This window comes from Lagenorhynchus albirostris, chromosome 3 (assembly GCF_949774975.1).
Source record: "Lagenorhynchus albirostris chromosome 3, mLagAlb1.1, whole genome shotgun sequence".
Taxonomy (NCBI): Eukaryota; Metazoa; Chordata; class Mammalia; order Artiodactyla; family Delphinidae; genus Lagenorhynchus; species Lagenorhynchus albirostris.
Genome location: NC_083097.1, coordinates 125,217,898 through 125,244,696, shown reverse-complemented (window position 1 = coordinate 125,244,696; position 26,799 = coordinate 125,217,898). Strand labels below are relative to the sequence as shown.

The window sequence follows — 26,799 nt, the reverse complement described above, 5'->3', positions numbered from 1 at the left end:
GGCTAAAGCAAGGCTCTGGAGTCAGACTTCCTGGGTTTGGGATCCTGTCTCCCACGTAACTGAGTGACCTTGAGCACATAATGCAACATCTGAACCTTAGTTTCCTTGTCTGTCATATGGGGTGAATACACATGGTACTACCTCATAGGACTGCTGCGAAGATTGTGTGACATCATACAGGTTAAGATGCTGTACTGGCCTATGGTACAATCGGCCAGTACAGCATCTTAACCTGTACTTGAATAAGAATAACAAACTTGAGCAATACAAGTTTGTTATTCAGTATAGTATATTATTATTATCAATAACCCCAAGGCCACTTCTAAGATCACATTCAGTATAAAAAGTCAAATAGTAGTGCTTCAGTGGAGAGAACACAGGCCAGAGAACTTGCACCAAGAGTCTCTTTCATAGCTGTGCCACTTATGGCATGTTTCCTCTCCTCTTAGGGCCTCAGCTTTCTCATTTGTAAATAAGCATAACTCCTACCCCCAAAGAATGATCATGAAGATCTGTAGCATATGAGGGTATTGAGGAGCAGCTGCCCCTGGTGCAAAAGGGAGTAGACTCACCCCACTCTTGTTCTTGCTGTTCACGCAGAGTCCCAGGGCTGGGCCCCCTGCCAGGGACTGCTGCAAGCGCTCCTTCACAGCCACCAGCCGCAGCTCCAGGTCGATACGGCCCTCTTCCTTCGCCCGACACTGAGCTTCCAGGGTGGCCAAGGCCTCTTCCAGACCTTTTAACTTTGCCCCTGTGTCCAAAGACATCTCTGAGAAATGGCTGAGCCTGGTTTGGCCAGAAGCATCAGGGAGTTTGGCAGGGCCTCAGGCCCTAGTCTGCCTTCCCAGAGGGCCTTTCCAGGTCTCACTCCTTGTTAAGGGATGGACTTTGGACCTGGGATTCCAGCTCCATGCAGGGGTGTGTGGTTTTTATCTGCCCGATACCCATTTCCCCATTCTCCTCTCATTCCCTGTAGTTTGGCTGGGGCTGACTTCACTCCTAGTTCAGGGGATTGGCACATAACTTAGACCTGGCCCATAATTATATCTCATTTTTTGGTCACAGTGGTTGGTTGAGGGATCAAAGCTGGTTCAATCAAAGTGAATCCCGAGGTGTTTATGGGGGCTATTGGGAAGAGAAGCCTCTCTGCTGGAGTGGCTGCACGCATTCGGTGATGGCTAGAGCGGTGTAGCCTTTATACCACCATGAGGGGCAGAGAATGAAACCAGTGTAGGGGAAGGCAGAAGCAAGAATTAGAGAAATATGTTTCCTGGTGACATCATTTAAGTCCCTGGACCTTGGTATATCTGATCACTTAAGTTTCCAATTACATTTTTCTTTTCATTTCTAAGCCAGTTTCACTTTGGTTTCTCTTACTTGTAACCAAGAATCGTAAGACAGGCTTTACATTGATCACAAGTTCCTGCTAGGATTTTGCTGCTTATTCAGTTTAAGCCAACAAACCTATATTAGGACCTTCTTTGTGCCAAGAGCTGTTTTGGATCTTACCACGTTTAAAGATTAGTTCCATTGTTTGTCCTGAGGAGGCTGCACTGGAGGGTTTTCTAGTAATGGTTGTTCTTTTCATTCATTTGTTCATTCGTTCATTCATTCATTCAGTAAATAGTTATTGAGTGCTTGCAAGGTACTGGGCACAGTTCTGTGCCCTTGGGATATATCAGTGAACAAAACAGGCAAAGATCTTTGCCCTTATTGAACTTACAATTGTGTGTGTGTGTGTGAGAGAGAGACAGAGAGAGAGGGAGGGAGAGAAAACAATATAATAAATATAATAAATAATCTAAGATGTCAAAAACTGATATGCTATAGAAAAAAACTGAGCAGGACAAGTTTGGACAGTTAAGTTGACCTGCTCCAAACCCTATTCTGACTCTTAGAAAGTTCTTTACATTGAAACCAAACTGCCTTTTTTTTTTAAATAATTAAAAAAAAATTTATTTTATCTATTTTTGGCTGCGTTGGGTCTTCATAGCTGCGCACAGACTTTCTCTAGTTGTGACGAGCGGGGGCTACTCTTTATTGTGGTGCGCAGTCTTCTCATTGCGATGACTTCTCTTGTTGTGGAGCATGGGCTCTAGGTGCACAGGCTTCAGTAGTTGTGGCACGCGGGCTCAGTAGTTATGGCGCGCAGGCTCAGTAATTGTGGCACACGGGCTTAGTTGCTCCACGGCATGCGGGATCTTCCCAGACCAGGGCTCGAACCCGTGTCCCCTGCATTGGCAGGTGGATTCTTAACCACTGAGCCGCCGGGGAAGCCCAGAAACCAAACTGCCTTTATGTGCCTTCTTCCCATTGATTCTGGTTCCTAGCCACACAGAACAAGTCTTTAAGCCAGAACTTCTCAACCTGAGGCTCGTGGACTCCTAGGCAATCTATGACTCTGGGGGCACAGGAGCTCCTGATATTATTTGCAACATTGTGATCTGTGGGGGTTTTCTCTGTTAGGAAAGGGTCCATAGGTTCCATCAGATTCTCATGGGGCTATGCGACCTTGGATGTATTCTTTGTAAGGACAGGACCTCTGTTCCCTCCAGCATGTTCAGAAACCTCAGTCTGAAAGTGTGCTGAACTGCAGCTATAGCGAGAATTCAACAGAAACACAGCAGAAAGTGGGGTGCAGAGGAGCCCAGGGCATGCAGAGCCTGCAGAGGCCACGGTCCTGGATTTCAGAAGAAGATCCTGGTAAAGTGTCACCATCCATTATTCCCAGTATGTGAACCAATGTATCACACATTTGGGTGCTCAGTGCATATCTGTGAATGAATAGTTAATGTGAGGTTCAGAATATCTCGTCCATGATTCTAAGGCACACTCTGTTTTTCACATTTTAGCATTTCTAAAATCAGATCTCATTTTACCACTTTAAGTGTACACATTTGTACGCTTTTTCATCTTCTCACTCTAAAAGCAGTTATTAAATCAGTGGCACTTCCATTAGTCAGGAGAGATGATATGAGGAGGGGGAGGAGGAGGGAGGAGGAGGGGGAGGGGAGGGAGGAGGAGAAAGGGGAGGAGAAGCCCACTTGTTCCTGGTAAGAAACCAGGTGGCAGATGCCAGGGGAAGTGTCAAGGATGAGACTCCCTTGTGCTCAGGACCACACCCACATAGATACCTGGGCTGTTCCGAATGGCTTCCTTTAGTTCCCTCTTTTCCTGCCGCAGTGTCATCAGCTCTGTCCGGATTGTCTCTTTCTCTTTCTCCAGCTTTTCTTTTTCTACCAGGTACCTCCTGGCATCCTCCTCAGCTCGGTTCTTACCGTACTTATATTGATGGGCACCTGCAGAGATGAGGCAGGAAAAGGCCCTCAATTCTGAGCTCTGGTGAGAGTACTTGGGTGTTGTTAGCTTCTCTCTCAGCCTCAGTCTGTCTGTCTATAAAATGGGAATATTTAGGTCTATACCCCCTGGATATATTTAATGTGAAGGAGAGGAAACAAGGAGCCAAAGGGAGGCAGTAGTGCAAAGGGATGAGGAGTAAGGGCTTTAGGACCGGACAAATCAAGGTCTGTGTTTTCTTTTGCCCTTTACTGGTTGTGTGACATCAGGCAAAGTGAATGTGGTGTTTTTGTGCCTTCCCCCTAGGCTTTACTTTCCTCACTTGTAAATGTGGGTATCAATCAAATTTACCTCTTGGCATTGAGATAAGGTTTAAAAGAGGTAATTCATGAAAAGTACTTAGTATAGTACCTGGCAAATAGTGCTTAGTAAATGTTAGATAATAATAATAATGTAAAACAAATTTTGTGATGCATACACACTTCGGTTTTAGAATTTTTTTAAAATAAATTTATTTTATTTATTTATTTTTGGCTGCATTGGGTCTTCGTTGCTGTGCGTGGGCTTTATTTGTGGTGAACAGGGGCTACTCTTTGTTGCAGTGCTCTGGCTTCTCATCGTGGTGGCTTCTCTTGTTGCAGAGCATGGGCTCTAGGTGTGCGGCTTCAGTAGTTGTGGCTCGTGGGCTCTAGACCGCAGGCTCAGTAGTTGTGGCGCATGGGCTTAGTTGCTCCACGGCATGTGGGATCTTCCTGGACCAGGGCTCGAACCATGTCCCCTGCATTGGCAGGCGGATTCTTAACCACTGCGCCACCAGGGAAGTCCCACACTTTGGTTTTAAAAGGGCATTTTTATAGTTAACTCTTGGTACATATAAGATAAAGAAACAGCTACGTGTAACTCATCTACAGAGAATTGAGAACTGCAGCTAAAGTCAGGCAGTGCCCATTTTATTACTGAGAAATGGGTGGGGGGAGAGAGGGACCTCATAGTCTACTGTAGGCTCTACACTATGGTAGACAATAGCTACAAATTATTATGGCAAAAATTTATTGACCATTTACTGTATACTATGCTATTTATATGCATTTGTATTTAATCCTCACAAAACTCACTATTATTAGCTCTACTTTATTGTTGGGAAACTGAGGCACAAAGAGGTTAGGTCTCACTGCTAATTATGGAAGAGCCCAGGTTTGAACTCATGTCTGTCTAACTCCAGGGTCCATGCTATGCAGTACTACCTTAGCTTGGGCAAGGTCATAGTCCAACCTCTCAGTGAAAGTTTTATTTATATTTTTATGCTACAGACAGCCACACATAGTCCTTTGTAGGTGGGGTGTGGAGCGATTCCCATGGTTTGCTGATAATTGGGGGTCTTGTCTCTCCAGCTCTGTAGGGATTGCAGTGGTCACCCATGACCTATGCAAAAATCAGTTCCTCCTACAACTACCCTGCAATTCAAGCCTCATTATAAATAAAGCATGGAGGACAGAGAAGGGGACGCATGGCTCCCCATATTTCCCAGTTACACAATGGCATCCCAAGGGAGTTGGCTCTCAGACTTTTGGATTTTATAGACTGGTAAAATAAATAGGGATACCAACAACGGGTTGTCACCATTATGTTGTATCAGGTAAGGACCTTAAAACTACCAATATTGTTATTCCCACTATTTTCTATTTATTTTCTGTGTTAAAATAATATTTTAACATCCTGAGTTGGACACAAATGTACAATAAAGTAGTTGTCTATACTGAATACCATTAACTTTATGAAAAACTTTATGCACTGTGCTTATTTTTCTCATTTCATTGCAGATGAGTAAAAACTTCCTTAGGGACCAAACCAGCAAGTAGACTCAGCTTTGGGAGCCATCACCCTGGTCCACCTTGATGTGTCAGCACCACAGAGAGCAGCTTACTTCATACCCAACCCTGTAATGCTTGAGTCACTCAAATGGTGGTAAAGAGGCAAACTAGATTGTTTCTAATCGGTAAGTTTTAAGGAGCTACAATTCTGTGGGTCTTATAGTATTAGTGATAAAACAGAACTGCCCAAGCACCTTCCAGAAAAATCTGGGCCTCCATAATGAAGGAAAAAAGGAATATTTAGTGTCCAAGTTAGTAATGTAACTAATACATAAATGTTGTAGTATGTATCAGTACTTCATTCCTTTTTATTGGTGAATAATAGTCCAGGTGATGTTAGGGGCAAAACTTCCATTGTGTCTGATGAGAAGTCAGCTATTAATGTTATTGGGATCCTTTGTAAGTGATCAGTTGATTTTCTCTTCTGCTTTCAAGATTTTCTTCTTGTCTTTGGCTTTAGCATTTTGAGCATGATGTGTCTTTCTTGGATCTCTTTGCCTTTATCCTACTGGAACTTCACTGAGCTCCCTGGATATATAAATTAATGATTTCAATAAATTTGGCAACTTTTCAGCCATTATTTCTTTTCATATTTTTTATGCTCCTTTCTCTTTCTTTTCTCCTTCTAATGCTCCCTTTATGCATATGTTAGTGCACTTAATGGTGCCTCATATTTCTTTGAGGCTCTGTTCATTTTTCTTTGTTCTCTTTTCTCTCTGTTATTTGGAATGCATAATCTCTGTCGATCTATCTTCAGGTTTACTGATTCTTTTGCCAGTTCAAATGTACCCTTGAGCCATTTGATAGGACATTGTCATCTTCCTTTCCTTTCCTTTTTTTTTTTAACTAAAGTTCATTAGATTTACTTAGATTTTACCTAATATCCTTTTTCTGTTGCAGAGCTACTACATTACATTTAGTCATTGTATTTCCTTAGGCTCCTCTTGGCGGTGACATTTCTCAGATTTTTTTTTCTCTCAGTTTTATTGAAATCATAATTGACATATAGCACTGTGTAAGTTTAAGGTGTACTGCATAATGATTTGACCTACATACATCATAAAATGATTACCACAGTAAGTTTAGTGAACATCCATTATCTTGTATAGATGCAAAATTAAAGAAATAGAAAAAAAATTTTTCCTTGTGATGAGAACTCGTAGAATTTACTCTTTCCACTTTCATATATTATGTACAACAGTGTTAATTATATTTGTCATGTTGTGTATTGCATCCCTGGTATTTATCTTGTAACTGGAAGATTGTACCCTTTGACTACCTTCATCCAGTTTCCCTCTCTGTAACCCCTGCCTCTGGTAACCACAAATCTGATCTCTCTTCCTATAAGTTTGTTTTTGAACTGTATTTGACCTACCATATTATATGTTAGTTCCTGGTATACCTCATAGTGATTTGATATTTCTGTACATTTAAAAATGATTGCCATGGGCTTCCCTGGTGGCGCAGTGGTTGAGATGCAGGGGACACGGGTTCGTGCCCCGGTCTGGGAAGATCCCACATGCCGCAGAGCGGCTGGGCCCATGAGTCATGGCCGCTGAGCCTGCGTGTCCGGAGCCTGTGCTCCGCAACGGGAGAAGCCATGACAGTGAGAGGCCCGCGTACTGCAAAAAAAAAAAAAAAAAAAAAAAGATCACCATGATAAGTATAGTTACTATCTGTCACCATACAAAGCTGTTATATAATTATTGACTGTATTTCCTGCACTCATTTCATATCCATGAGTCATTTATTTTATAGCAGGAAGTTTGTGCCTCTTAATCTCCCTCATCTTTCTCCTCCCCCCATTTTCCTCCCCTTTGACAACCACCTGTTTGTTCTCTGTATCTCTGACTCTGTTTCTGTTATGTTTGTTTGTTTTGTTTTTTATATTCCACATACAAGTGAAATCATATGTATTTGTCTTTCTCTCTCTTATTTCATTTAGCATAATACCCTCTAAGGCCATCCATGTTGTTGCAGATGGCAGATTTCATTCTTTTTAATGGCTGAGTAATATTCCACAGTATATGTATATGTCATATCTTTTTATCCATTCATTTTTGTTTGTTTGTTTTTAAATTTTATTGGGGTATATTTGATTTACAATGTTGTATTAGTTTCAGGTGTATGGCAAAGTCATTCAGTTATACATATAGATATATTAATTCTTTTTCAGATTCTTTTCTCATATAGATTATCACAGAATATTGAGTAGAGTTCCCTGTGCTGTACAGTAGGTCCTTGTTGGTTATCTGTCTTATATATAGTAGTGTGTCTATGTTAATCCCAAGCTCCTGATTCCCCCCCACCTTGCCCACCACATTTTCCCTTTGGTAACCATAAGTTTGCTTTTTGTTATCTGTAAGTCTGTTTCTGTTTTGTAGATAAGTTCATTTGTATCATTTTTAAAAAATTAGATTCCACATATGAGTGATATCATATGATATTTGTCTTTCTCCGTCTGACTTAATTCACCCAGTATGACAATCTCTAGATCCATCCATGTTGCTGCAAATGGCATTATTTCATTCTTTTTTATGGCCGAGTAATATTCCATTGTGTATATGTACTGCATCTTTTGTATCCATTCCTCTGTCAATGGACATTTAGGTTGCTTCCATGTCTTGGCTGTTGTAAATAGTGCTGCACTGAACATTGGGGTGCATGTATCTTTTTTTTTTTTTTTTTTTGCGGTACACGGGCCTCTCACTGCTGTGGCTTCTCCCGTTGCGGAGTACAGGCTCCAGACACGCAGGCTCAGCAGCCATGGCTCATGGGCCCAGCCGCTCCGCGGCATGTGGGATCTTCCCGGACTGGGGCATGAACCCGCGTGCCCTGCATCGGCAGGCGGACTCTCAACCACTGCGCCACCAGGGAAGCCCCATGTATCTTTTTGAATTATGGTTTTCTCCAGATATATACCCAGGAGTGGGATTGCTGGATTACATGGTAGTTCTATATGTCATTTTTTAAGGAAACTCCATACTGTTCTTCATAGTGGCTGTACCAATTTACATTCCCCGCAACAGTGTATGAGGGTTCCCTTTTCTCCACACCCTCTCCAGCATTTATTGTTTGTAGACATTTTGATGATGGCCATTCTGACTGGTGTGAGGTGATACCTCATTGTAGTTTTGATTTGCATTTCTCTAATAATTAGCGATGTTGAGCATAATTTCATGTGCCCTCTTGGCCACCTGTTATCTTCTTTGGAGAAATGTCTCTTTAGGTCATTTTGCCCATTTTTTTAAAAACATTTTTATTGGAGTATAATTGATTTACATTGTTGTGTTAGTTGATGCTCTATAACAAAGTGAATCAGCTGTACATATACATATATCCCCATATCTCCTCCCTCTTGCGTCTCCCTCTCACCCTCCCTATCCCACCCTCCCTATCCCACCCCTCCAGGTGGTCACAAAGCACCGAGCTGATTTCCCTATGCCATGTGGCTGCTTCCCACTAGCTATCTATTTTACATTTGGTAGTGTATATATGTCAATGCCACTCTCTCACTTCATCTCAGCTTACCCTTCTCCCTCCGCATGTCCTCAAGTCCATTCTCTATGTCTGCATCTTTATTCCTGTCCTGCCCCTAGGTTCTTCAGAGTCATTTTTTTTTTTTTTTTAGATTCCATATATATATGTGTTAGCATATGGTATTTTTCTCTTTCTGACTTACTTCACTCTGTGTGACAGACTCTGGGTCCATCCACCTCACTATAAATAACTCAATTTTGTTTCTTTTTATGGCTGAGTAATATTCCATTGTGTATATGTGCCACATCTTCTTTATCCATTCATCTGTTGATGGACACTTAGGTTGCTTCAGTGTCCTGGCTATTGTAAATAGTGCTGCAATGAACATTGTGGTACATGACTCTTTGTGGGAGTCATGGGGGATTGCTGGATCATATGGTAATTCCATTTTTAGTTTTTTAAGGACCCTCCATACTGTTCTGCATAGTGGCTGTATCAATTTACATTCCCACCAACAGTGCAAGAGGGTTCCCTTTTCTCCACACCCTCTCCAGCATTTATTGTTTGTAGATTTTTTGATGATGGCCATTTTTTGATGATGGCCATTCTGGCCACACCAGGTGACTGGTGTGAGGTGATAACTCATCGTCGTTTTGATTTGCATTGCTCTAATGATTAGTGATGTTGAGCATCCTTTCATGTGTTTGTTGGCAATCTGTATATCTTCTTTGCAGAAATGTCTATTTAGGCCTTCTGCCCATTTTTGGATAGGGTTGTTTGTTTTTTTGATATTGAGCCGCATGAGCTGTTTGTAAATTTTGGAGACTAATCCCTTGTCGGTCACATTGTTTGCAAATATTTTCTCCCACTCTGTGGGTTGTCTTTTTGTTTTGTTTATGGTTTCCTTTGCTGTGCAAAAGCTTTTAAGTTTATTTAAGTCCCATTTGTTTATTTTTGTTTTTATTTTCATTACTCTAGGAGGTGGATCCAAAAAGATATTGCTGCGATTTATGTCATAGAGTGTTCTATGTTTTCCTCTAAGAGTTTTATAGTATCTAGTCTTACATTTAGGTCTTTAATCCAATTTGAGTTTAATTTTGTGTGTGTTGTTAAAGAATGTTCTAATTTCATTTTTTTACATGTAGCTGTGCAGTTTTCCCAGCACCATTTATTGAAGAGACCGTCTTTCCTCCATTTTATAGTCTTGCTTCCTTTGTCATAGATTAGTTGGCCATAGATGCGTGGGATTATTTCTGGGCTTTCTACCCTGTTCCATTAATCTATATTTCTGTTTTTGTGCCAGTACCATACTGTTTTGATGACTGTAGCTTTGTAGCATAGTCTGAAGTCAGGGAGCGTGAGTCCTCCAGGTCTGTTTTTCTAGCTCGGTTTTGGCTATTCGGGGTCTTTTGTGTTTCCATACTAATTAAAAAAATTTTTTTTTCTAGTTCTGTGAAAAATGCCATTGGTAATTTGATAAGGATTGCATTGAGTCTGTAGATTGCCTTGGGTAATATAGTCATTTTGACATTATTGATTCTTCGAATACAAGAACATGGTATATCTTTCCAACTGTTTGTGTCATCTTTGATTTCTTTCATCAGCATCTCATAGTTTTCAGAGTACAGGTCTTTTGTCTCCTTAGGTAGGTTTATTCCTAGTTATTTTATTCTTTTTGATGTGATGGTAAATGGGATCGTTTCCTTAATTTCTCTTTCTGATCTTTCATTGTTAGTGTATAGAAATGCAAGAGATTTCTGTGTATTAATTTTGTATCCTGCAACTTTACCAAATTCACTGATGAGCTCTAGCAGTTTTCTGGTAGCGTCTTTAGGATTCTCTGTGTATAGTATCATGTCACCTGCAAACAGTGACAGCTTTACTTATTCTTTTCCAACTTGGATTCCTTCTATTTCTTTTTCTTCTCTGATTGCTGTGGCTAGGACTTCCAAAACTATGTTGAAGAAAAGTGGCGAGAGTGGACATCCTTGCCTTGTTCCTGATCTTAGAGGGAATGCTTTCAGCTTTTCACCATTGAGGATGATGTTAGCTGTGGGCTTGTCATATATGGCCTTTATTATGTTGAGGTAAGTTCCCTCTACGCCTACTTTCTGGAGGGTGTTTATCATAAATGGGTGTTGGATTTTTGTCAAAAGCTTTTTCTGCATCTATTGAGATGATCATATGGTTTTTATTCTTCAGTTTGTTAATGTGGTGTATCACATTGATTGACTTGTGGATATTGAAGAACGCTTGCATGCCTGCGATAAATTCCACTTGATCATGGTGTATGATCCTTTTTTTAAAAAAATAAATTTATTTATCTTTTTATTTTTGGCTGTGTTGGGTCTTCATTGCTGCACACGGGCCCTCTCCAGTTATGGCGAGCAGGGGCTTGTGGCCTCTCTTGTTGAGGAGCACGGGCTCCAGATGTGCAGGCTTCATTAGTTGTGGCATGTGGGCTCAGTAGTTGTGGCTTGCGGGCTCTAGAGTGTAGGCTCAGTAGTTGTGGCACATGGGCTTAGTTGCTGCACGGCATGTGGGATCTTCCCAGACCAAGGCTCAAACCCATGTCCCCTGCATTGGCAGGCGGATTCTTAACCACTGCACCACCAGGAAAGTCCAGATCATGGTGTATGATCCTTTTAATCTATTGTTGAATTCGGTTTGCCAGTTTTGTTGAGTATTTTTGCGTCTCGGTTCATCAGTGGTATTAGCCTGTAATTTTCTTTTTTTTGTGGTATCTTTGTGTGGTTTTGGTATCAGGGTGATGGTGGCCTCATAGAATGAGCTTGGGAGTGTTCCTTCCTCTGCAATTTTTGGGAATAGTTTTAGAAGGATAGGTGGTAACTCTTCCCTAAATGTTTGATAGAATTCACCTGTAAAGTCTGGTCCTGGGCTTTTGTTTGTTGTATGTTTTTAAATCACAGGTTCGATTTCAATACTTGTGATTGGTCTGTTCATATTTTCTACTTCTTCCTGGTTCAGTCTTGGAAGGTTATATCTTTCTAAGAATTTGTCCATTTCTTCTAGGTTGTCCATTTTATTGGCATGTAGTTGTTTTTGGTAGTCTTTTATGATCCTTTGTATTTCTGTTGTGTCAGTTGTAACTTCTTTTTCATTTCTAATTTTATTGATTTGAGTCTTCTCCCTTTTTTTCTTGATGAGTCTGGCTAAAGCTTTATCAATTTTGTTTATCTTTTTTTTGGCTGCACCACGCAGCTTGTGGGACCTTAGTTTCCCAATCAGGGATCAAAGTCAGGCCACAGCAGTGAAAGCACTGAGTGCTAACCACTGGACTGCCAGGGAATTCCCAATATTTTTTCTTTGTCTTTAATTTTTGTCAGTTTGATTAATATGTGTCTTAGCATGCTCCTCCTTGAGTTTTTCTTGTATGGGAGTCTCTGTGCTTCTTGGACTTAGTGGGTTGTTCCTTTCTCACTTTAGGTAAGTTTTCAGCTATAATCTCTTCAATTATTTCCTCAGGCCCTTTCTCTCTCTCTTCTCTTTCTGGGACCCCTGTAAGGTGAATGTTCATGCGTTTAATGTTGTCCCAGAGATCTCTGAGACTGTCCTCATTCCTTTTCATTCTTTTTTCTTTATTTTGTTCCACAGCAGTGATTTCCACCATTCTGTCTCCCAGCTCACTTATTCGTTCTTCTGCCTCAATCATTCTGCTATTGATTCCTTCTACTGTATTTTTCATTCCAGTTATTGTATTCTTCATCTCTGTTTGTTCATTATTTTTTATTTTTATTTTTTAAAATATTTATTTATGTATTTGGTTGCACAGGGTCTTAGTTGCGGCAGGTGGGCTCCTTAGTTGTGGCATGCGGGCTCCTTAGTTGTGGCATGTGAACTCTTAGTTGCTGCATGCATGTGGGATCTAGTTCCCTGACCAGGGATTGAACCTGGGACCCCTGCATTGGGAGCACGGAGTCTTATCCACTGTGCCACCAGGGAAGTCCCTGTTTGTTCTTTAAATTTCTAGCTCTTTGTTGAACATCTCTTGTATCTTCTCAGTCTGTGCCTCCATTCTTTTTCTGAGATCTTTTTCTGAGATCTTGTATTATCTTTACTAAAGTATCATTACTTTAAATTCTTTTTCAGATAGGTTGCCTATCTCTACTTCACTTAGTTTTTCTTCTTTTTTTAAATATTTATTATTTATTTATTCATTTATTGGCTGCGTTGGGTCTTAGCTGCGGCACGTGGGATCTTTTGTTGCAGCTCACAGGCTTCTTTCTAGTTGTGGCACACAGCCTTCTCTCTAGTTGTGGTGCACAGGCTCCAGAGTGTGGGCTCTGTAGTTGTGACACATGGGCTCTCTTGTTGTGGCATGAGGGCTTAGTTGCCCTGCGGCATGTAGGATCTTAGTTCCCCAACCAGGGATCAAACCGGCATCCCCTGCGTTGCAAGATGGGTTCTTAACCACTGGACCCCCAGGGAAGTCCCTCTTTTGGATTTTTATCTTGTTCCTTTGTCTGGAACATATTTCTCTGCCATCTCATTTTTTTCTGACTTTCTGGGTTTGTGGTCTCCTTTCCACTAGCTGCAGGAGCATAGATCCTCTTGCTTTGGTGTCTGCCCGTGGCCGGTGACCTGGGTCCTGAGGCTTGTACAGGCTTCCTGGTGGGAGGGACTGGTTCCAGCCCACTTGTTGGTGGAGATGGGTCTTGTCCCTCTGGTGGGCATGGCCATGTCAAGGGATGTGTTTAGAGGTGGCTGTGAGCTCAGTACGGCTTTAGGCAGCCTGTGTGCTGATGGGTGTTCCTATCCTGCTGTGTGCTGTGTTCCTATCCTGCTGGTTGTTTGGGCTGAGGCATTCCAGCACTGGAGCCTGTAGACTGTTAGGTAGGGCCAGGTCTTGATGCTAAAATGGCGACCTCTGGGAGGGCTCAAGCCAAAATATTCTCTGGGTCCTCTGCCACCAGTGTCCTTGCGCCCTCATTGATCTACAGCCGACCCCTGCCTCCCCGGGAGACCCTCCAACACTCGTAGGTAGGTCCAGCCGCAGCTCTTATGGAGTTAACTGCTTTGTTCTTTGTCCCAGTGTATGAGAAACCTTGTATGTGCTCTCCAAGAGTGGAGTCTCTGTTTCCCCCAGTCCTGTGGCACTCCGGCACTCAAGCCCCGCTGGCCTTCAAAGCCAAATGCTCTGGGGATTCCTCCTCCCGATGCCAGACCCTCAGGCTGGGGAGGCAGACATGGGGCTCACGACTCTCACTCTTGTGGGAGAACCTCTGCGATATAAATATCGTCCAGTTTGTGGGTCACCCACCTGATGGGTATGGGATTTGATTATGTCATGAAAGCGCCACTCCTACCATCTCACTGTGGCTTCTTCTTTGTCTTTGGATGTAAAATATGTTTTTTGATAGGTTCCAATCTTTTTTGTTGATGGTTGTTCAGCAGTTAGTTGTGATTTTGGTGTTTTTGTGAGAGGAGGTGAGCTCAAGTCCCTCTACTCCGCAATCTTTTCCGGAATCGAGGGGCTGCTTTTAGTTTGTATGCTTGCTGCCTCTTTCCTCAGCATGTGCTGGCAGTTATCACTTTGATATGGTGTGTGCAGGTACCGTGGCCTTCTCACTCCCCTGGGATAGCGGGGGCAGGTCTCTTACAGGCTGCTGTCCATGCATTCCCAGGACAGTGGGGGCAGGGCTTGGCATCTGCTCATAGGTATCCTAGGGGTGGCTGTTATCTGTGTGCTCCAGGGACAGTGGGGGCAGCTCTTGGTGCCTGCTTATGGGTCTCCTAGGGGTGGCTGCTATCCACGCATTCCTGGGACAATGGGGGCAGGGTTTCTATCCATTCATTTTTGATGGGCATTTAAGTTCCTTCCATATCTTGGTTGTTGTAAATAATGCTGCAATAAACATAGGAGTGCATATATCTTTTCTAATTGGTGTTTTCATTTTCTTTGGATACATACTCAGAAGTGGAATTGCTGGATCATATGTCAGTTCTATTTTTAATCTTTTGAGGAACCTCCATACTGTTTTCCATAGGGGCTGCACCAATTTGCATTCCCATCAACAGTGCACAAGAGTTCCCTTTTCTCCATATCCTCACCAACACTTGTTATTTGTTGTCTTTTTGATAATAGCAGTTCTGACAGGTGTGAGGTGATATCTCATTGTGATTTTGAATTGTATTTCCCTGATGATTAGTGATGTTGAGCATCTTTTCATGTGCCTTTTGGCCATCTGTATGACTTCTTTGGAAAAATGTCTATAGTCCTATACCTATTTTTTAATTAGATTGTTTATTTTTTTGATGTTGAATTGTATGAGTTCTTTGTATATTTTGTATATTAATCTGTTATTGGATATACTATTTGCAAATATTTTATCTTATTCAGTCAGTGGCCTTTTTGTTTTGTTGATAGTTTCCTTCACTGTGCAAAAGCTTTTTAGTTTGATGTAGTCCTGTTCGTTTATTTTGCTTTTGTTTCCCTCACCTAAGGAGACATATCCAAAAATATTGCTAAGACCAGTGTCAAAGAGTGAGTGCTTATGTTTTCATCTAGAAGTTTTATGGTTTGAGGTCTTACATTTAAGTCTTTAATGCATTTTGAGTTTATTTTTGTATATGGTTTGAGAAAGTAGTCCAGTTTGATTCTTTCACATGTGATTTTCAGGTTTTCCCAACACTGTTTATTGAAGACACTGTCTTTTCCCCATTGCATTTCCTTCTCTCCTTTGCCATAGATTAATTGCCCATATAAGTGTGGGTTCATTTCTAGGCTCTCTGTTCTGTTTCGTTGATCTCTATGTCTGTTTTTGTGCCATTCCCATGCTGTTTTGATTGCTGTAGCTTTATAGTATAGTTTGAAATCAGATAGCATGATATCTCCAGCTTTGTTCTTCTTCCTCAAGATTGTTTTGGTTCTTTGGCATCTTTGTGTTTTCATACAAACTTTAGAATTATTTTTTCTAGTTCTGTGAAAAATGCAATTGGTATTTTAATAGGGATTGCATTGAATCTATAGATTGTCTTGGGTAATATGGTCATTTTAACAAAATTAATTCTTCTAATCCATGAGCCTGGTATATCTTTTCATCTCTTTGTGTTGTCTTCAGTTTCTTTCAACAGTGTCTTATAGTTTTCTGAGTATAGGTCTTTATCTCCTTAATTAGATTTATTCTGGGAGATCCCTGGTGGTCTAGTGGTTAGGATTCTTGGCTTTCACTGCTGCAGCCTGGGTTCAACCCCTGGTTGGGGAACTGAGATCCCACAAACCACATGGTATGGCCAAAACCCCCCAAAAACCTATCTAAGTTTAAAAAAAGAGATTTATTCCTAGATATTTTATTCTTTTTAAATGTGATTGTAAATGGGATTTTTATTCTTAATTTCTCTCTCTGATAGTTCTATGTTAGCGTATAGAAGTGCAACAGATTCCTCTATATTAATTTTGTATCTTGCAACTTTACCAAATTCACTGATGTGCTCTAGAAGTTTTTTGGTGGTGTCTTGTTATCTGCAAACAGTGACAGTTTTACTTTGTACTCTCCAATTTCTTCCTTTACTTCTTTTTTTGTTAATAAATTTATTTATTTTTATTTATTTTTGGCTGCGTTGGGTCTTTGTTGCTGTGCACGGGCTTTCTCTAGTTGCGGCGAGAGGGGACTACTCTTTGTTGCGGTGCGTGGGCTTCTCATTGTGGTGGCTTCTCTTGTTGTGGAGCACAGGCTCTAGGAGCACGGGCTTCAGTAGTTGTAGCACGTGGGCTCAGCAGTTGTGGCTTGCAGGCTCTAGAGCACAGGCTCAGTAGTTGTGGCGCACAGGCTTAGTTGCTCCATGGCATGTGGGATCTTCCTGGACCAGGGCTCAAACCTGTGTCCCCTGCATTGGCAGGCAGATTCTTAACCACTGTGCCACCAGGGAAGCCCCCTTTACTTCTTTAAGCATGGTTTCCCTTAGTTCTTTGAACATATTTACAAAGGACGCTTTGAAATCTTTGTTAAATTCCACATGTGGGTTCTCTCATAGACAGTTTCTGTTGCCTGCCTTTTTCCCTCTGTATGGGTCACATTTTCCTGTTTCTTTGCATGTTTCATAATTTTTTTTGAAAATTGGACATTTTATATAATATATTGTAGCATCTCTAGGTATACTGACCCCTACCCCCACCAGATTGTTTATTTGTTTAGTGACTTAGTTGGCTCTTTTAGTGAAGTACATTTCTCCCTGCAGCATGAAGCCTCTGATGTTGATCCTGAATGGGTACAGCCTTAGGGATCACACCCAGCTGTTAGGCTCCACTAATTTTCAGCTGATTGCTCTATTTTTAAAAAAATATTTATTTATTTATTTAATTTATTTATTTTCCTTTTTTTTTTTTTTGCTGCATCAGGTCTTAGTTGCAGCACATGGGGTCTTCGTTGAGGCATGTGGGATCTTTTTGTTACAGTGAGTGGTCTCTCTGTTGTGGTGCTCGGGCTTCTCTCTAGTTGTGGTGTGCGGGTTTTCTTTCTCTAGTTATGGCGCGAGGGCTCCAGAGCGCGTGGGCTCTGTAGTTTGCGGCATGTGGGCTCTCTTGTTGAGGCATGCGAGCTCAATAGTTGTGGTGCACGGGCTTAGTTGCCCTGCGGCATGTGGAAACTTAGTTCACCGACCAGGGATCGAACCCGCATCCCCTGCATTGGAAGGAGGATTCTTTACCACTGGACCACCAGGGAAGTCCCTGCTTTATTGTTTTTGACAATGCTCTGTATCATCATTTGCTCCACACTCTGTTTCCACTAAAGTCAGTTCTTTTGAAGGGGAGCTTTGGAGTTCACTGTTTTTATGACCTGCCTTTCACCTTGGGCAAAATCTCTGAGTCACTCTTCTGAATCTAGGGGTGGGAACAGTGGCCTGCTTCTCTTTGAGTGACATCTCTGTTTTGTGAGCAGGGTGCTGGGTAGCGACTGTAACCTCTGGTCTTCTTAGCTTTCCTCTCCTAGTGTGGAACCCCTGCATTATGAGTGAGCTGGGGTGAGGGCAGTCAGGGCCCCCACATCTTTGGCCTGCCCAACCTGCAGTAGAGCCTCTGCTCTATGAGTGGGGTCTGGGTAGAGAAAGGGAGCACCCTACTTCTGGGCTGCACTCACTTGGGATCTAGTGTCTGTAGCACATAGCTAGGGGTGATGAGAAATGCTCGTTACCTGCTCTTATTGGGGAGATACTGCAGCTCTTGACTGGGAGCTAGAGGAGAGAGAGCCTTTTTTTTTTGTCCACATCTGGAGATTTTGTTACACTGAGCTGGGAAAAGGGTAAAGGAGAAGTTGGTGGCTCAGATGCCACAAACTCTCACTGATTTTACTGAGATTTAGTAAATTTTCTAGAATAAATCTTCATTTGCCATATGCCCTTAGGACAATTTCTAGAGACATCAAATGATTGATTCAGCAATCTTTTTTTAAAAATTAATTTATTTATGGCAGTGTTGGGTCTTCGTTGCTGCACACGGGCTTTCTCTAGTTGCGGTGAGCGGGGGCTACTCTTCCTTGCAGTGCGTGGGCTTCATATTTTGGTGGCTTCTCTTGTTGCAGAGCACGGGCTCTAGGCACGCGGGCTTCAGTAGTTGTGGCACGTGGGCTCAGTAGTTGTGGCTCACGGGCTCTAGAGTGCAGGCTCAGTAGCTGTGGTGCACGGGCTTAGTTGCTCCGTGGCATGTGGGATCTTCCCAGACCAGGGCTTGAACCGGTGTTCCCTGCATTGGCAGGCGGATTCTTAACCACTGCATCACCAGGGAAGCCCTGATTTAGCAATCTTTACCAGTTTTGGTTGTTTTCTGGGGAAAGGATCTGTGGAGCTTCTCATGGCACCATTTTTCTCAGTAATGCCCTTAGTTCCCATGATTTTTGTTTTCTCATATTTGTGGCCTTTTGCAGTCCCTTCCCACACTAGATAGGCTGACGTGTGTAACCATTAGGATATGGCAGAAATTATCACAAAAACTAGTTCACAAAAACATTGCAGCTTCTGCCCTGTACCTCCTTCCTGGGTCACTTGCTCTGGGGGAAGCCAGCTGTCTTGTCATGAGGACAAGCAGCCCAGTGGTGGGGTCCTCCTGGCAAGGAACTGAGGCCTCCTTCCAAAAGCCAGCCCAAACTTGCCAGGCATACAAATCAACCATCTTGGGAGCAGATCTTCCAGCGTGTCAAGCCTTCAGATGACTTCAAATGACCAGCTGACGTCTTGACTGTGACCTCACAAGAGACCCCAATCCAGAACTACCTAACTAAGCTGCCCCGGGATTCCTGACCCACAGAACACTGACATAATACACACTTAGGTTTTGAGCTATGAAATTTTGGGTAATTTGTTATGTAGCAGTAGGTAGTTAATACATGATCTTGGGTAAGACCCTTCTCTTATGTTCTTCAGTTCCTTCATCTGAAAAACATTTTTGGACTAGATCCATAGTTTCCAACTGTCTGCAAGGAGCCCTATGATTTCATAGTGATGGGTAACAGGCTACCATGTGGGGCAAAGGAGAGGCCAAGTGGGCCTCCAGACTCCAGGCAAAGCAGCTCCACTTTTCTCTCTCTCTTATAAACTGGGCTTCAATGTAAGATTTAATTTGAAGAAAGAGTCTGTTTTTTGTTATCTTCGCTTTTGGTTTTTTTTTTAATGTTTTATGATTTCTTCAATCGTACATGCTTATTTCAATTTAGTTTCCCATCTTGAAATGGGCATTTCATAAGGCCCTGTATTTCTAGTGTCTCTGATCATACAGTATAAGGAATGCTACACAACAAACCTCTAATTGCTCAGAGGGGAAACTCTCTGGAGAGGGGAGGGGACTTTTCCAAAGTTACACAGTAATTTAGTGACCAAGCGAGGAATGGAATATAGGTCTCCTGACTCCCAGAAGAGATTATCTACGCTAATGAAATGGAGCTATCATAAAGAAAAGTATTTTAAAAAATAAATCTTCAAAAAGCAAAGACTAGAACTTGACTTTGTTCAAGTATGAGAGAAGAAAGTAAAAACAACAAATAAAAGACTCAGGACATGCTGTCCTACAGGAAGCTGGCTTGCTCATAAAGATAAATCATACAGGAGTAGAGATTAATGTTGGGAATCATAGAGAACTTACATAGAGTTGTCTGGCATAGTTAGTCATTATTGTGCAGTGTGGCGATCAGGCAATTCAGCAAGCTCCTCTGGCGTGCTAGGCAGAGCTTGGGCTGGGACACAGACGTAAGCCATATATATATGGCTTTATGTAGTGTTAAAAGTTTTCAATAGTTGCTTATATTAAAAAATAAGTAGATTTCTGGTCTCTTTTGAATAATTGGCAAATCTGGGCTGGCATTGCTGCATGGGGGCCTTGGCTGGAGCTAAGTAGTAGCTGCCCCTAGAGCTGGGGTCTGAGCACTGCAGTTTCCTTCAGTCTCCCCCAACCCATTCCCTGTTGTTTCCCCTCTGAGGCCACCTGCTAGCTGCCCTTTATCACTCTGCTTGTGCTGTTATTTTTCTTAGAGTATTTTCTTATACCTCTCTTCACTTATTTACCCACGTGACCCCAGCAAGGATCTGATTTTGAGACACACCCCCCGACCCCGCCCCTGTCCCGGTCTATTTCCCTCCCTTCTTCCCTTGCACACACAACTCACTGGAGGCGTGGCGCTTGACTTTGACCTGTGGGTCTGCCCGATGGGACTTCTCACTGCAGGTGGAGGCATGGCGCTTGATCTGGGCTCCAGAGGGACGCTCAGGCTCCTCGTCCTAGGTGAGAGATGGAAGGAGAAGGTAAAGTGTGGGTGGGCTCAGAATCCTCAGTGTAGGTGCTTTCTGGTGTGCGCTCAGTGGCTGAGTAGTACATGACCTCTGAGATCTTGGCCTTACAGTTTTAGATGTGTGCAGCCCTCAACAGTTTATAAACCACTTGCACTAGCAGTGTATTACTTGATCCTCATACCTTCCTGTGGGGGGCAGCAGAAGGCAACCCTAAACTGAAATTTCTGCTGAGAGGAAAATTAGGAAGTCTCAAAAGACCGTGGGTGACCATATTTGATTTATCATAGATATTTTTGTCCTCACATCATTTGGACGTATCCTTCAAGTTTTCCAAATTGCTAATATAAAGTCTTAGGTTAAAAAAAAAGTCATAGATGAGATCAGCCAATGGTAGAACTGACATAACTTAATAGACTGGCTATACATTTTTGCATGAAGAGTCGTGAGAACACTCAAAATCTTGTCAAAGCTCAGGAAACCATGAATGGAAACCATGGAATATGATAATAATGTCATACAATACTGCTGTTGATAAAAACAGTACTATATAAGACCTTCCAATGTCCAGGTACTGTGCTAAGTTTTTTCCATAAAGCATTTCATTTAGTTTTTGCACTAGTCCTATCAGGTAGCTTTTATCATATTTATGTGGAGCCAGGAAGTGAGGACCAGAGAAATGAAGCCCAAGGTAACTTGGACTCAGCCCTGAGTGCAAGGTTCATGTCCTTAAGCACTAAGCTGTCTTGCTACTAAACTCTGCAGCTGAGAACAGTCTCAAGCTGCATATACTGGTTCATATGAGTCTGAAGAAAGACCATATAGACAGAAGGATGGCTGGAGAAGTTTCTAGTAGCAAAGGGAGTCCTAGAGGTGAGAGCTCAGAGTGTCATCCAGCACTGTCCAAGGCAGGGGTCCTGGCCCGCAAACACATCTGCTTTCCTTGGAAGCTTGATTCCCTCTCTCTCTCCTCTAGCTGTGAGGCCTGACCCACCAACCACTGTCTGATCAGAATGTCATCATGTCATCCTCTGGCTCTCCCGTGGCAGGAGAAGCCACAGAGCGTGCTGCGGAGCAGTATGGGTCAAGTGATGGCTACAGAGGCCTCGCTGTAAATTAATAAGCTGGCATCTCCTTGGTTTAGTGAGCAAGACAGGGAGAGTGTCCTGGGAGCTGAAGCCTAGACTGTGGTTGCCACCAGGTAAAGGCCTCTGGGGGCAGCCACCCAGTTATCATCCCCCTGAGACACTACTGAATCAGTCAATTCACAGAGCAGTAAACAGGGGTGGACAGTCCAACACCTTGCTCAGACTGGAGCAGTGCTTTATAGATGCAGAGCGCTTTCTTCTTCCTGGTCAGGGGATCTTTCCACTGCACTGCTCAGTCTCCTGTTCCAGAGATTCTTTCCCCTGAGCCATGGTCTGTCGTAAGAAGGTCCCCTCTCCCCCGCCTTCTAGCTGCTGGTTAAACGAAAATGATCTCTCTGAGGCAAAGGAAAAAAGGAGTAGTGAGGGAGAGCTAATAAGTGGCTTTTGCCATGTTCCCCGAAGTCCCAAGGGACCGTACCTGCATCTTTTCATAAGGAACATCATCATAGACTCGGGGCTCAGGCCACTGATCCTGGCAGGATCTTGCATATCTAGAAAATACAAGGGCTGATGATGATGATGGTGACAATGATACTTATGCAGCTTACAGTGCTTTCCTGTCCATTCTCTCATTTGATTCTGGCAGCACCTTTTAATGGAGGTCAGAAAGTTAGTGATAGCAACCATGCCAGGCAGCACTAGGACATTGATGTGTTAAGAGCTTTATAGGCAGGGACCCATGGAATTCTCATAACAACTCAGGAAGCAGGTGATTCATCACCTCCATTTTATAAGCGAGAAAACAGAGGATCCAGGCTGGCAAGCAACCAGCCCAAGCTTTGGTCGTGATAGAGCCGTGACTTGAATATGGTACTTTTAATGCCAAACTCTGCACACCAGCCCTGTGCCCGCCCAGAAGCTCAAGGGTATGGGGACGCTAAGTTTCCATGGCATGAGAGCAGAGCGCAGGCCACTGTACAAAAAAGCTTCTCCTTTCTGGCTCATTCTGTCCACAGTGTCCCCTGACCCTGGGCTACCTCCTTTAACCAGCTCACTCCTGCCTGCTGGAAGAGGAAGGCACCCACTCTGACTTCCCAAGGAAGCAGCCTTTCTCAGCCCTTCCTCCCTCCCCTCCCATTCCCAAAGCTGGACTCCGCCTCTGAGAGGGAGCTGAGATAGGAAAGGTTGCGGGTGGCTGTGGGCCACGGTGTGCCGGCCCTCACAGGAAGGAGTTGCGCCCTGCACTGACGATGCTGGTTAAGGTCTCCACGTCCACGTAGTCATAATGCAGCGCTTCGGGAGTGACTTTGGAGCCCATCTCCACCAGCAGCAGCCCGAGCCAGCGGCCCATGTCCTCGGAGCAGCTTGCCTGAGGGAGAGGAGGCACAAGCTGGGTTCACTTTGGCACCATCAGAGCCTCTGGCTACCTGCTCACTTCAGCCAAACCCATATTCATATAGTATCTGTTACGTACCCAATACTTAGGGATCCAAGAGGAGCAAGACTAGAACACACATCCAGAAACCCAAGTGGCTCCCACCTTCCCTCTATTCAGGTCTTTGCTCTAAGGCTACCTCCTCAGAGAAGCCCTCCCTGACTACCTCTCTAAGACATATAACCTCACTCACTATCCTCAGAGCCTTTCTGACCATTTGGATATGAAAACAAAATTCAGGTGTTCTCTGAATTTTTTTTTAATATTTGCTTTTTATTAAATGAGGAGGCTATTTATCACATAACCCAGTCAAATTTTTTTCTTGTATTATAAATGCCAATTATATATAGTACTGTATACAGGAAAATCTCCAAGAAGTTGCTGGTCAACTAAACATATACTTATGTTCTTATTTAAAGAGCATGATTATAAAATCAAGTTAGCACACAAATACTGAACTTGAATTTAAAAAGCACACTTTTTGCCAGAAAGCTCTTTGTTTAACTGAAGAGAAATAAGAGACCCATCTCAAACTATCAAAAGTAAAAGTGACTTACAGAGTCAATATTTCCTGAAATTTAAGAACTGACACAGGCAGTGGGTACTGGGCAAAGAAAACAAGACCAAGAGGCTGGGTCTTAGTTCTAGGAAAAGACTAGAGGCCATTGATCCTCTGTGGAGCTTTGGATGAGGCACATGCCTACCCTGGCCTCAGTTTTCTTATCTGTAATGTGAGGGGGTAGTTGTTTAAGTTTTCCTCCCAGTTAATATTTTAAATTCTAAATAGCTGAAGGATTGACATGTAAAAAGAGAGTCAGCATATTCTGGGTGACCCCTGAGAGGAGGGCTGGTGCCGGTGGGTAGGTATGAAAAATGAATGGGTGAAATGAAATCGCATTGTCATTCAGCCATTTGTTCAACAGATCTTAATTGAGCCCTTAGTATGTGCTGGACATCATGGTGGGTTCTGGAAAAACAAAAGTATGCAGAACAGGTGTGGTCACTGCCTTCACAGAGCTTAGGATTGCAACTCAATATGGAGAAAATCTTCGTAAAAATTTAGTTGCTTGGTGGGAGGAGCAAGCTACTTTGAAGGGCAGTGGTTTATCTGAGGCGAACAGTGACTGGTGGGAAGTAAATTTTAGAGAGGATTCCAGAATCAGGTTGGAGTTAGATCAGACTAAATGCCTTTCAGGTTTGGGATTATATTTCTAAGGCAGAATAAACAAACCTTGGGTCTAGGGTTGCCAGATTTAACAAATAAAAATGCAGAATTCTCTGTTAAATTCGAGATTCAGATAAACAGTGAATCATTTTTTAGTATAGGTATGTCCCAAATATGGGATGTACTTCTATTAAAAAGAATTATTTGTTATTTATCTGAAATTCAAATTTAAGTGAGTGTTCTATAGTTTAACCAGCAACTCTGTTGGTTACTTGGCAACAGTTGGCTTACTTTCCCTCTTCTTTAGTCCCTATAATGTCAGTAGCAAGGTACTGTGGACAAAAGCCAAAGTCCAGGCCAGAGCTCCTCTCACTTCCTACCACCAAGGCCCACCTGAATTTTCTCCTCTCACCTCCAAGATGGCGACCTCCTGCCGGTTGCGCAGGATCCTGAAGGCAAATGGGTGTCTGGGCCCAAAGCTTGGGGCTACCTCACAACCGTGGAGGGTGATAGCATTCACGTGGGTCCGCAGGTCCGTGCGGTCCTTATGGAAATACAAGGTGTTGCACTTTAGGCGGCACCAGCGTTCCTTCCAGCCATGGTTCACCAGCACATTCAGGTAACCTGGGAGGGGGAGACCAGTGGTGTGACCTCCTAACAGCCCTGGGGGATACAAGTCAGGGTGCGTGGGTCTACACCCCGGGGACAGAGCACTTGGATAACCCTTGTCCTCTAGCTGGAAAGAAGGCCTTCTGGGTCCCGGATCAGCTCACTCGTGGCCTGTGACCTCAGGCATCCTCTTCTGTCTCTGAGTTTCAGTTTGTTATCTATGAAATGGGGACTGATAATCATATTTGTACATACACGAACAGCCTTTAGACTATACCAAGCTTGATGAAAAGGACAGAACTACCATACAGAATGAATAAAAGACACAACTCTTCCTCTTGCCTTTCCTCCTAAAATGTCAAAACTCTTACTGAAGACAGAAAATAATGGGTGATGCTGACACCTGGTGTCAGCATGTGGGAACAAAAACATCTAGCCAAGATAAAGAATTATAAAACTTGTAAGGGACAGGCTGATGGCTGACGAGTTTAGAATTCCCTCAGCGTTTTAGATTTTAACTTATTTTTTACCATAACATGTCCTGATCCACTTACAAAATATTTCTTTATAGCCATGTGCTTTTATAATATTCTTTCCAGGTTAGCGGAATATTACTGTTTATCTAAAATACATGATTTTCTATTGCATTCCAGTACATGGAAAACTGCATATAGATAGACAATATGTTTTTTTCCTTCCAAACTCCTTTTAACTCACATTGAATACATTTCTAATGAAAAGTACTTAAAAATTTTTAAGCAAGAAATATCCTTATAAGACTGGGCCGTAACTTAAACACCTGGCATATTATGTACTGGGAAGTAAGATACTCTCCTCTTGTCACAGTAGAGGAAGCTGAGGCCCAGAGGTGGGCAGTGATTGACACTAAGGTCTCAGGGAGAATAGAAATAGAGCCAGTTGGCTTTTCCTTCTGTTAGGCGTCAGGGCTTCATGGAGGAGAAGTGATGGAAGGGCATGGATTATTGATGGAGTGGGGGTTAGCCTCCCAGTAGGAGGATTCTGTCCTCTGCCTTGGGAGTGAGGTAGGTTAGGCCTGGAGGGTCTCCTGGCTTGGCCCCAGGAGCCCTCATCAACAGGGTCTGAATTCACCTCCCCATGCCCGGTACCCACCACAGCATGGAACCTCCTCCTCGGTAGAGGATGTCTGCAGGTCATCGGCCAGTGCCTTCTTCTTAGAGAAGCTGATGATACGGGTGATCTTGCGGCCCGCAACCCTGCTCATTGAACCCTTCAGCTCTGACAGGCTGCTCTTCTTCCCTTTGCCTGTTGCCATGGAGGTGGGTTAGGGGAAGGGAGGGAGCCCCAAGTCCCAGATCCATCCACCCCTAGCCCTTCCCCCCAACCTTTCAGCCTGCACAGAGGGCTTGGCCTACAGCTCCAGAAATGGATAGGCCAGGTCACATCACCTAGGTCTCCAGAGTGGTCAGGACCTGCTCTGCACTGTGTGCTTGTGGCAAGACCTCTCCCAGCTCTAGCATTTTCCCGCCTGAGCCCCCAGAGGCTCCTACCATGTTCGCGGCCAAGGGTGGAACAGTTGTCGCTCAGGCCCATGCTGTCGGAATCCGAGGTCTGCTTCTCTTGGGACAGCCTCTGGGGAGGGACACAGACAGCCCCCTATCAGAGGGCACACTTAGAAAGTTCTCCTTTGTTGGTTCAGTCTCCCCCTGACCCCTGTACGTGAGGATTAGCTAACAAATATTTGTCAGCAACTGTCATGTGCTTGATACCGTACTGGTACGAGGAGGACAACGATGACTTAGGATGGTTGTGTCTTCCAGTTACTCACAGTCTATTTGGGGAGTGAGGAATTCAATATAACGGAGTGAGATTAATGTCCTAGGAGTTTGGACTACATTTGGTAGATGGGGAGCTGAGAAGGTATTTAAGTGGGACACTAATGGAGTTGGTTTTGGAAGCTGCCCCCAGCGGCATCATGGGGGTGGATAAGAGGGGGGCAAGACTGGAAGCAAAAGAGGCACTTAGAGTGTCATCCTGGGCAAGCTGAGACTTGATAGGGGGATGAACCAAGCGACAGTGAGGATGGAGAAAAAGACATGAGTTGGCATTTTCAAAATAGTTATGACAGGACTTGGTGACCAG

At 43.3% G+C, this 26,799-nt stretch overlaps 1 protein-coding gene across 2 annotated transcripts in view; it reads right to left on the bottom strand.

The window, feature by feature from the left end:
* The window catches only part of AFAP1L1 (actin filament associated protein 1 like 1), a 71,092-nt gene that overhangs the window by 4,008 nt on the left and 40,285 nt on the right, over nucleotides 1–26,799 (bottom strand). The window contains exons 9-16 of one of the 2 annotated variants that reach the window (XM_060143934.1): nucleotides 26,208–26,313; nucleotides 25,810–25,962; nucleotides 24,482–24,693; nucleotides 22,693–22,838; nucleotides 21,948–22,020; nucleotides 20,261–20,372; nucleotides 3,135–3,299; nucleotides 573–751 (exon numbers count right to left, since the gene is read on the bottom strand). In XM_060143934.1, coding sequence (XP_059999917.1) covers nucleotides 573–751; nucleotides 3,135–3,299; nucleotides 20,261–20,372; nucleotides 21,948–22,020; nucleotides 22,693–22,838; nucleotides 24,482–24,693; nucleotides 25,810–25,962; nucleotides 26,208–26,313 — 1,146 coding nt within the window. The remainder of the gene's footprint in view (nucleotides 1–572; nucleotides 752–3,134; nucleotides 3,300–20,260; nucleotides 20,373–21,947; nucleotides 22,021–22,692; nucleotides 22,839–24,481; nucleotides 24,694–25,809; nucleotides 25,963–26,207; nucleotides 26,314–26,799) is intronic. The other variant, XM_060143935.1, reaches the window with a different exon arrangement.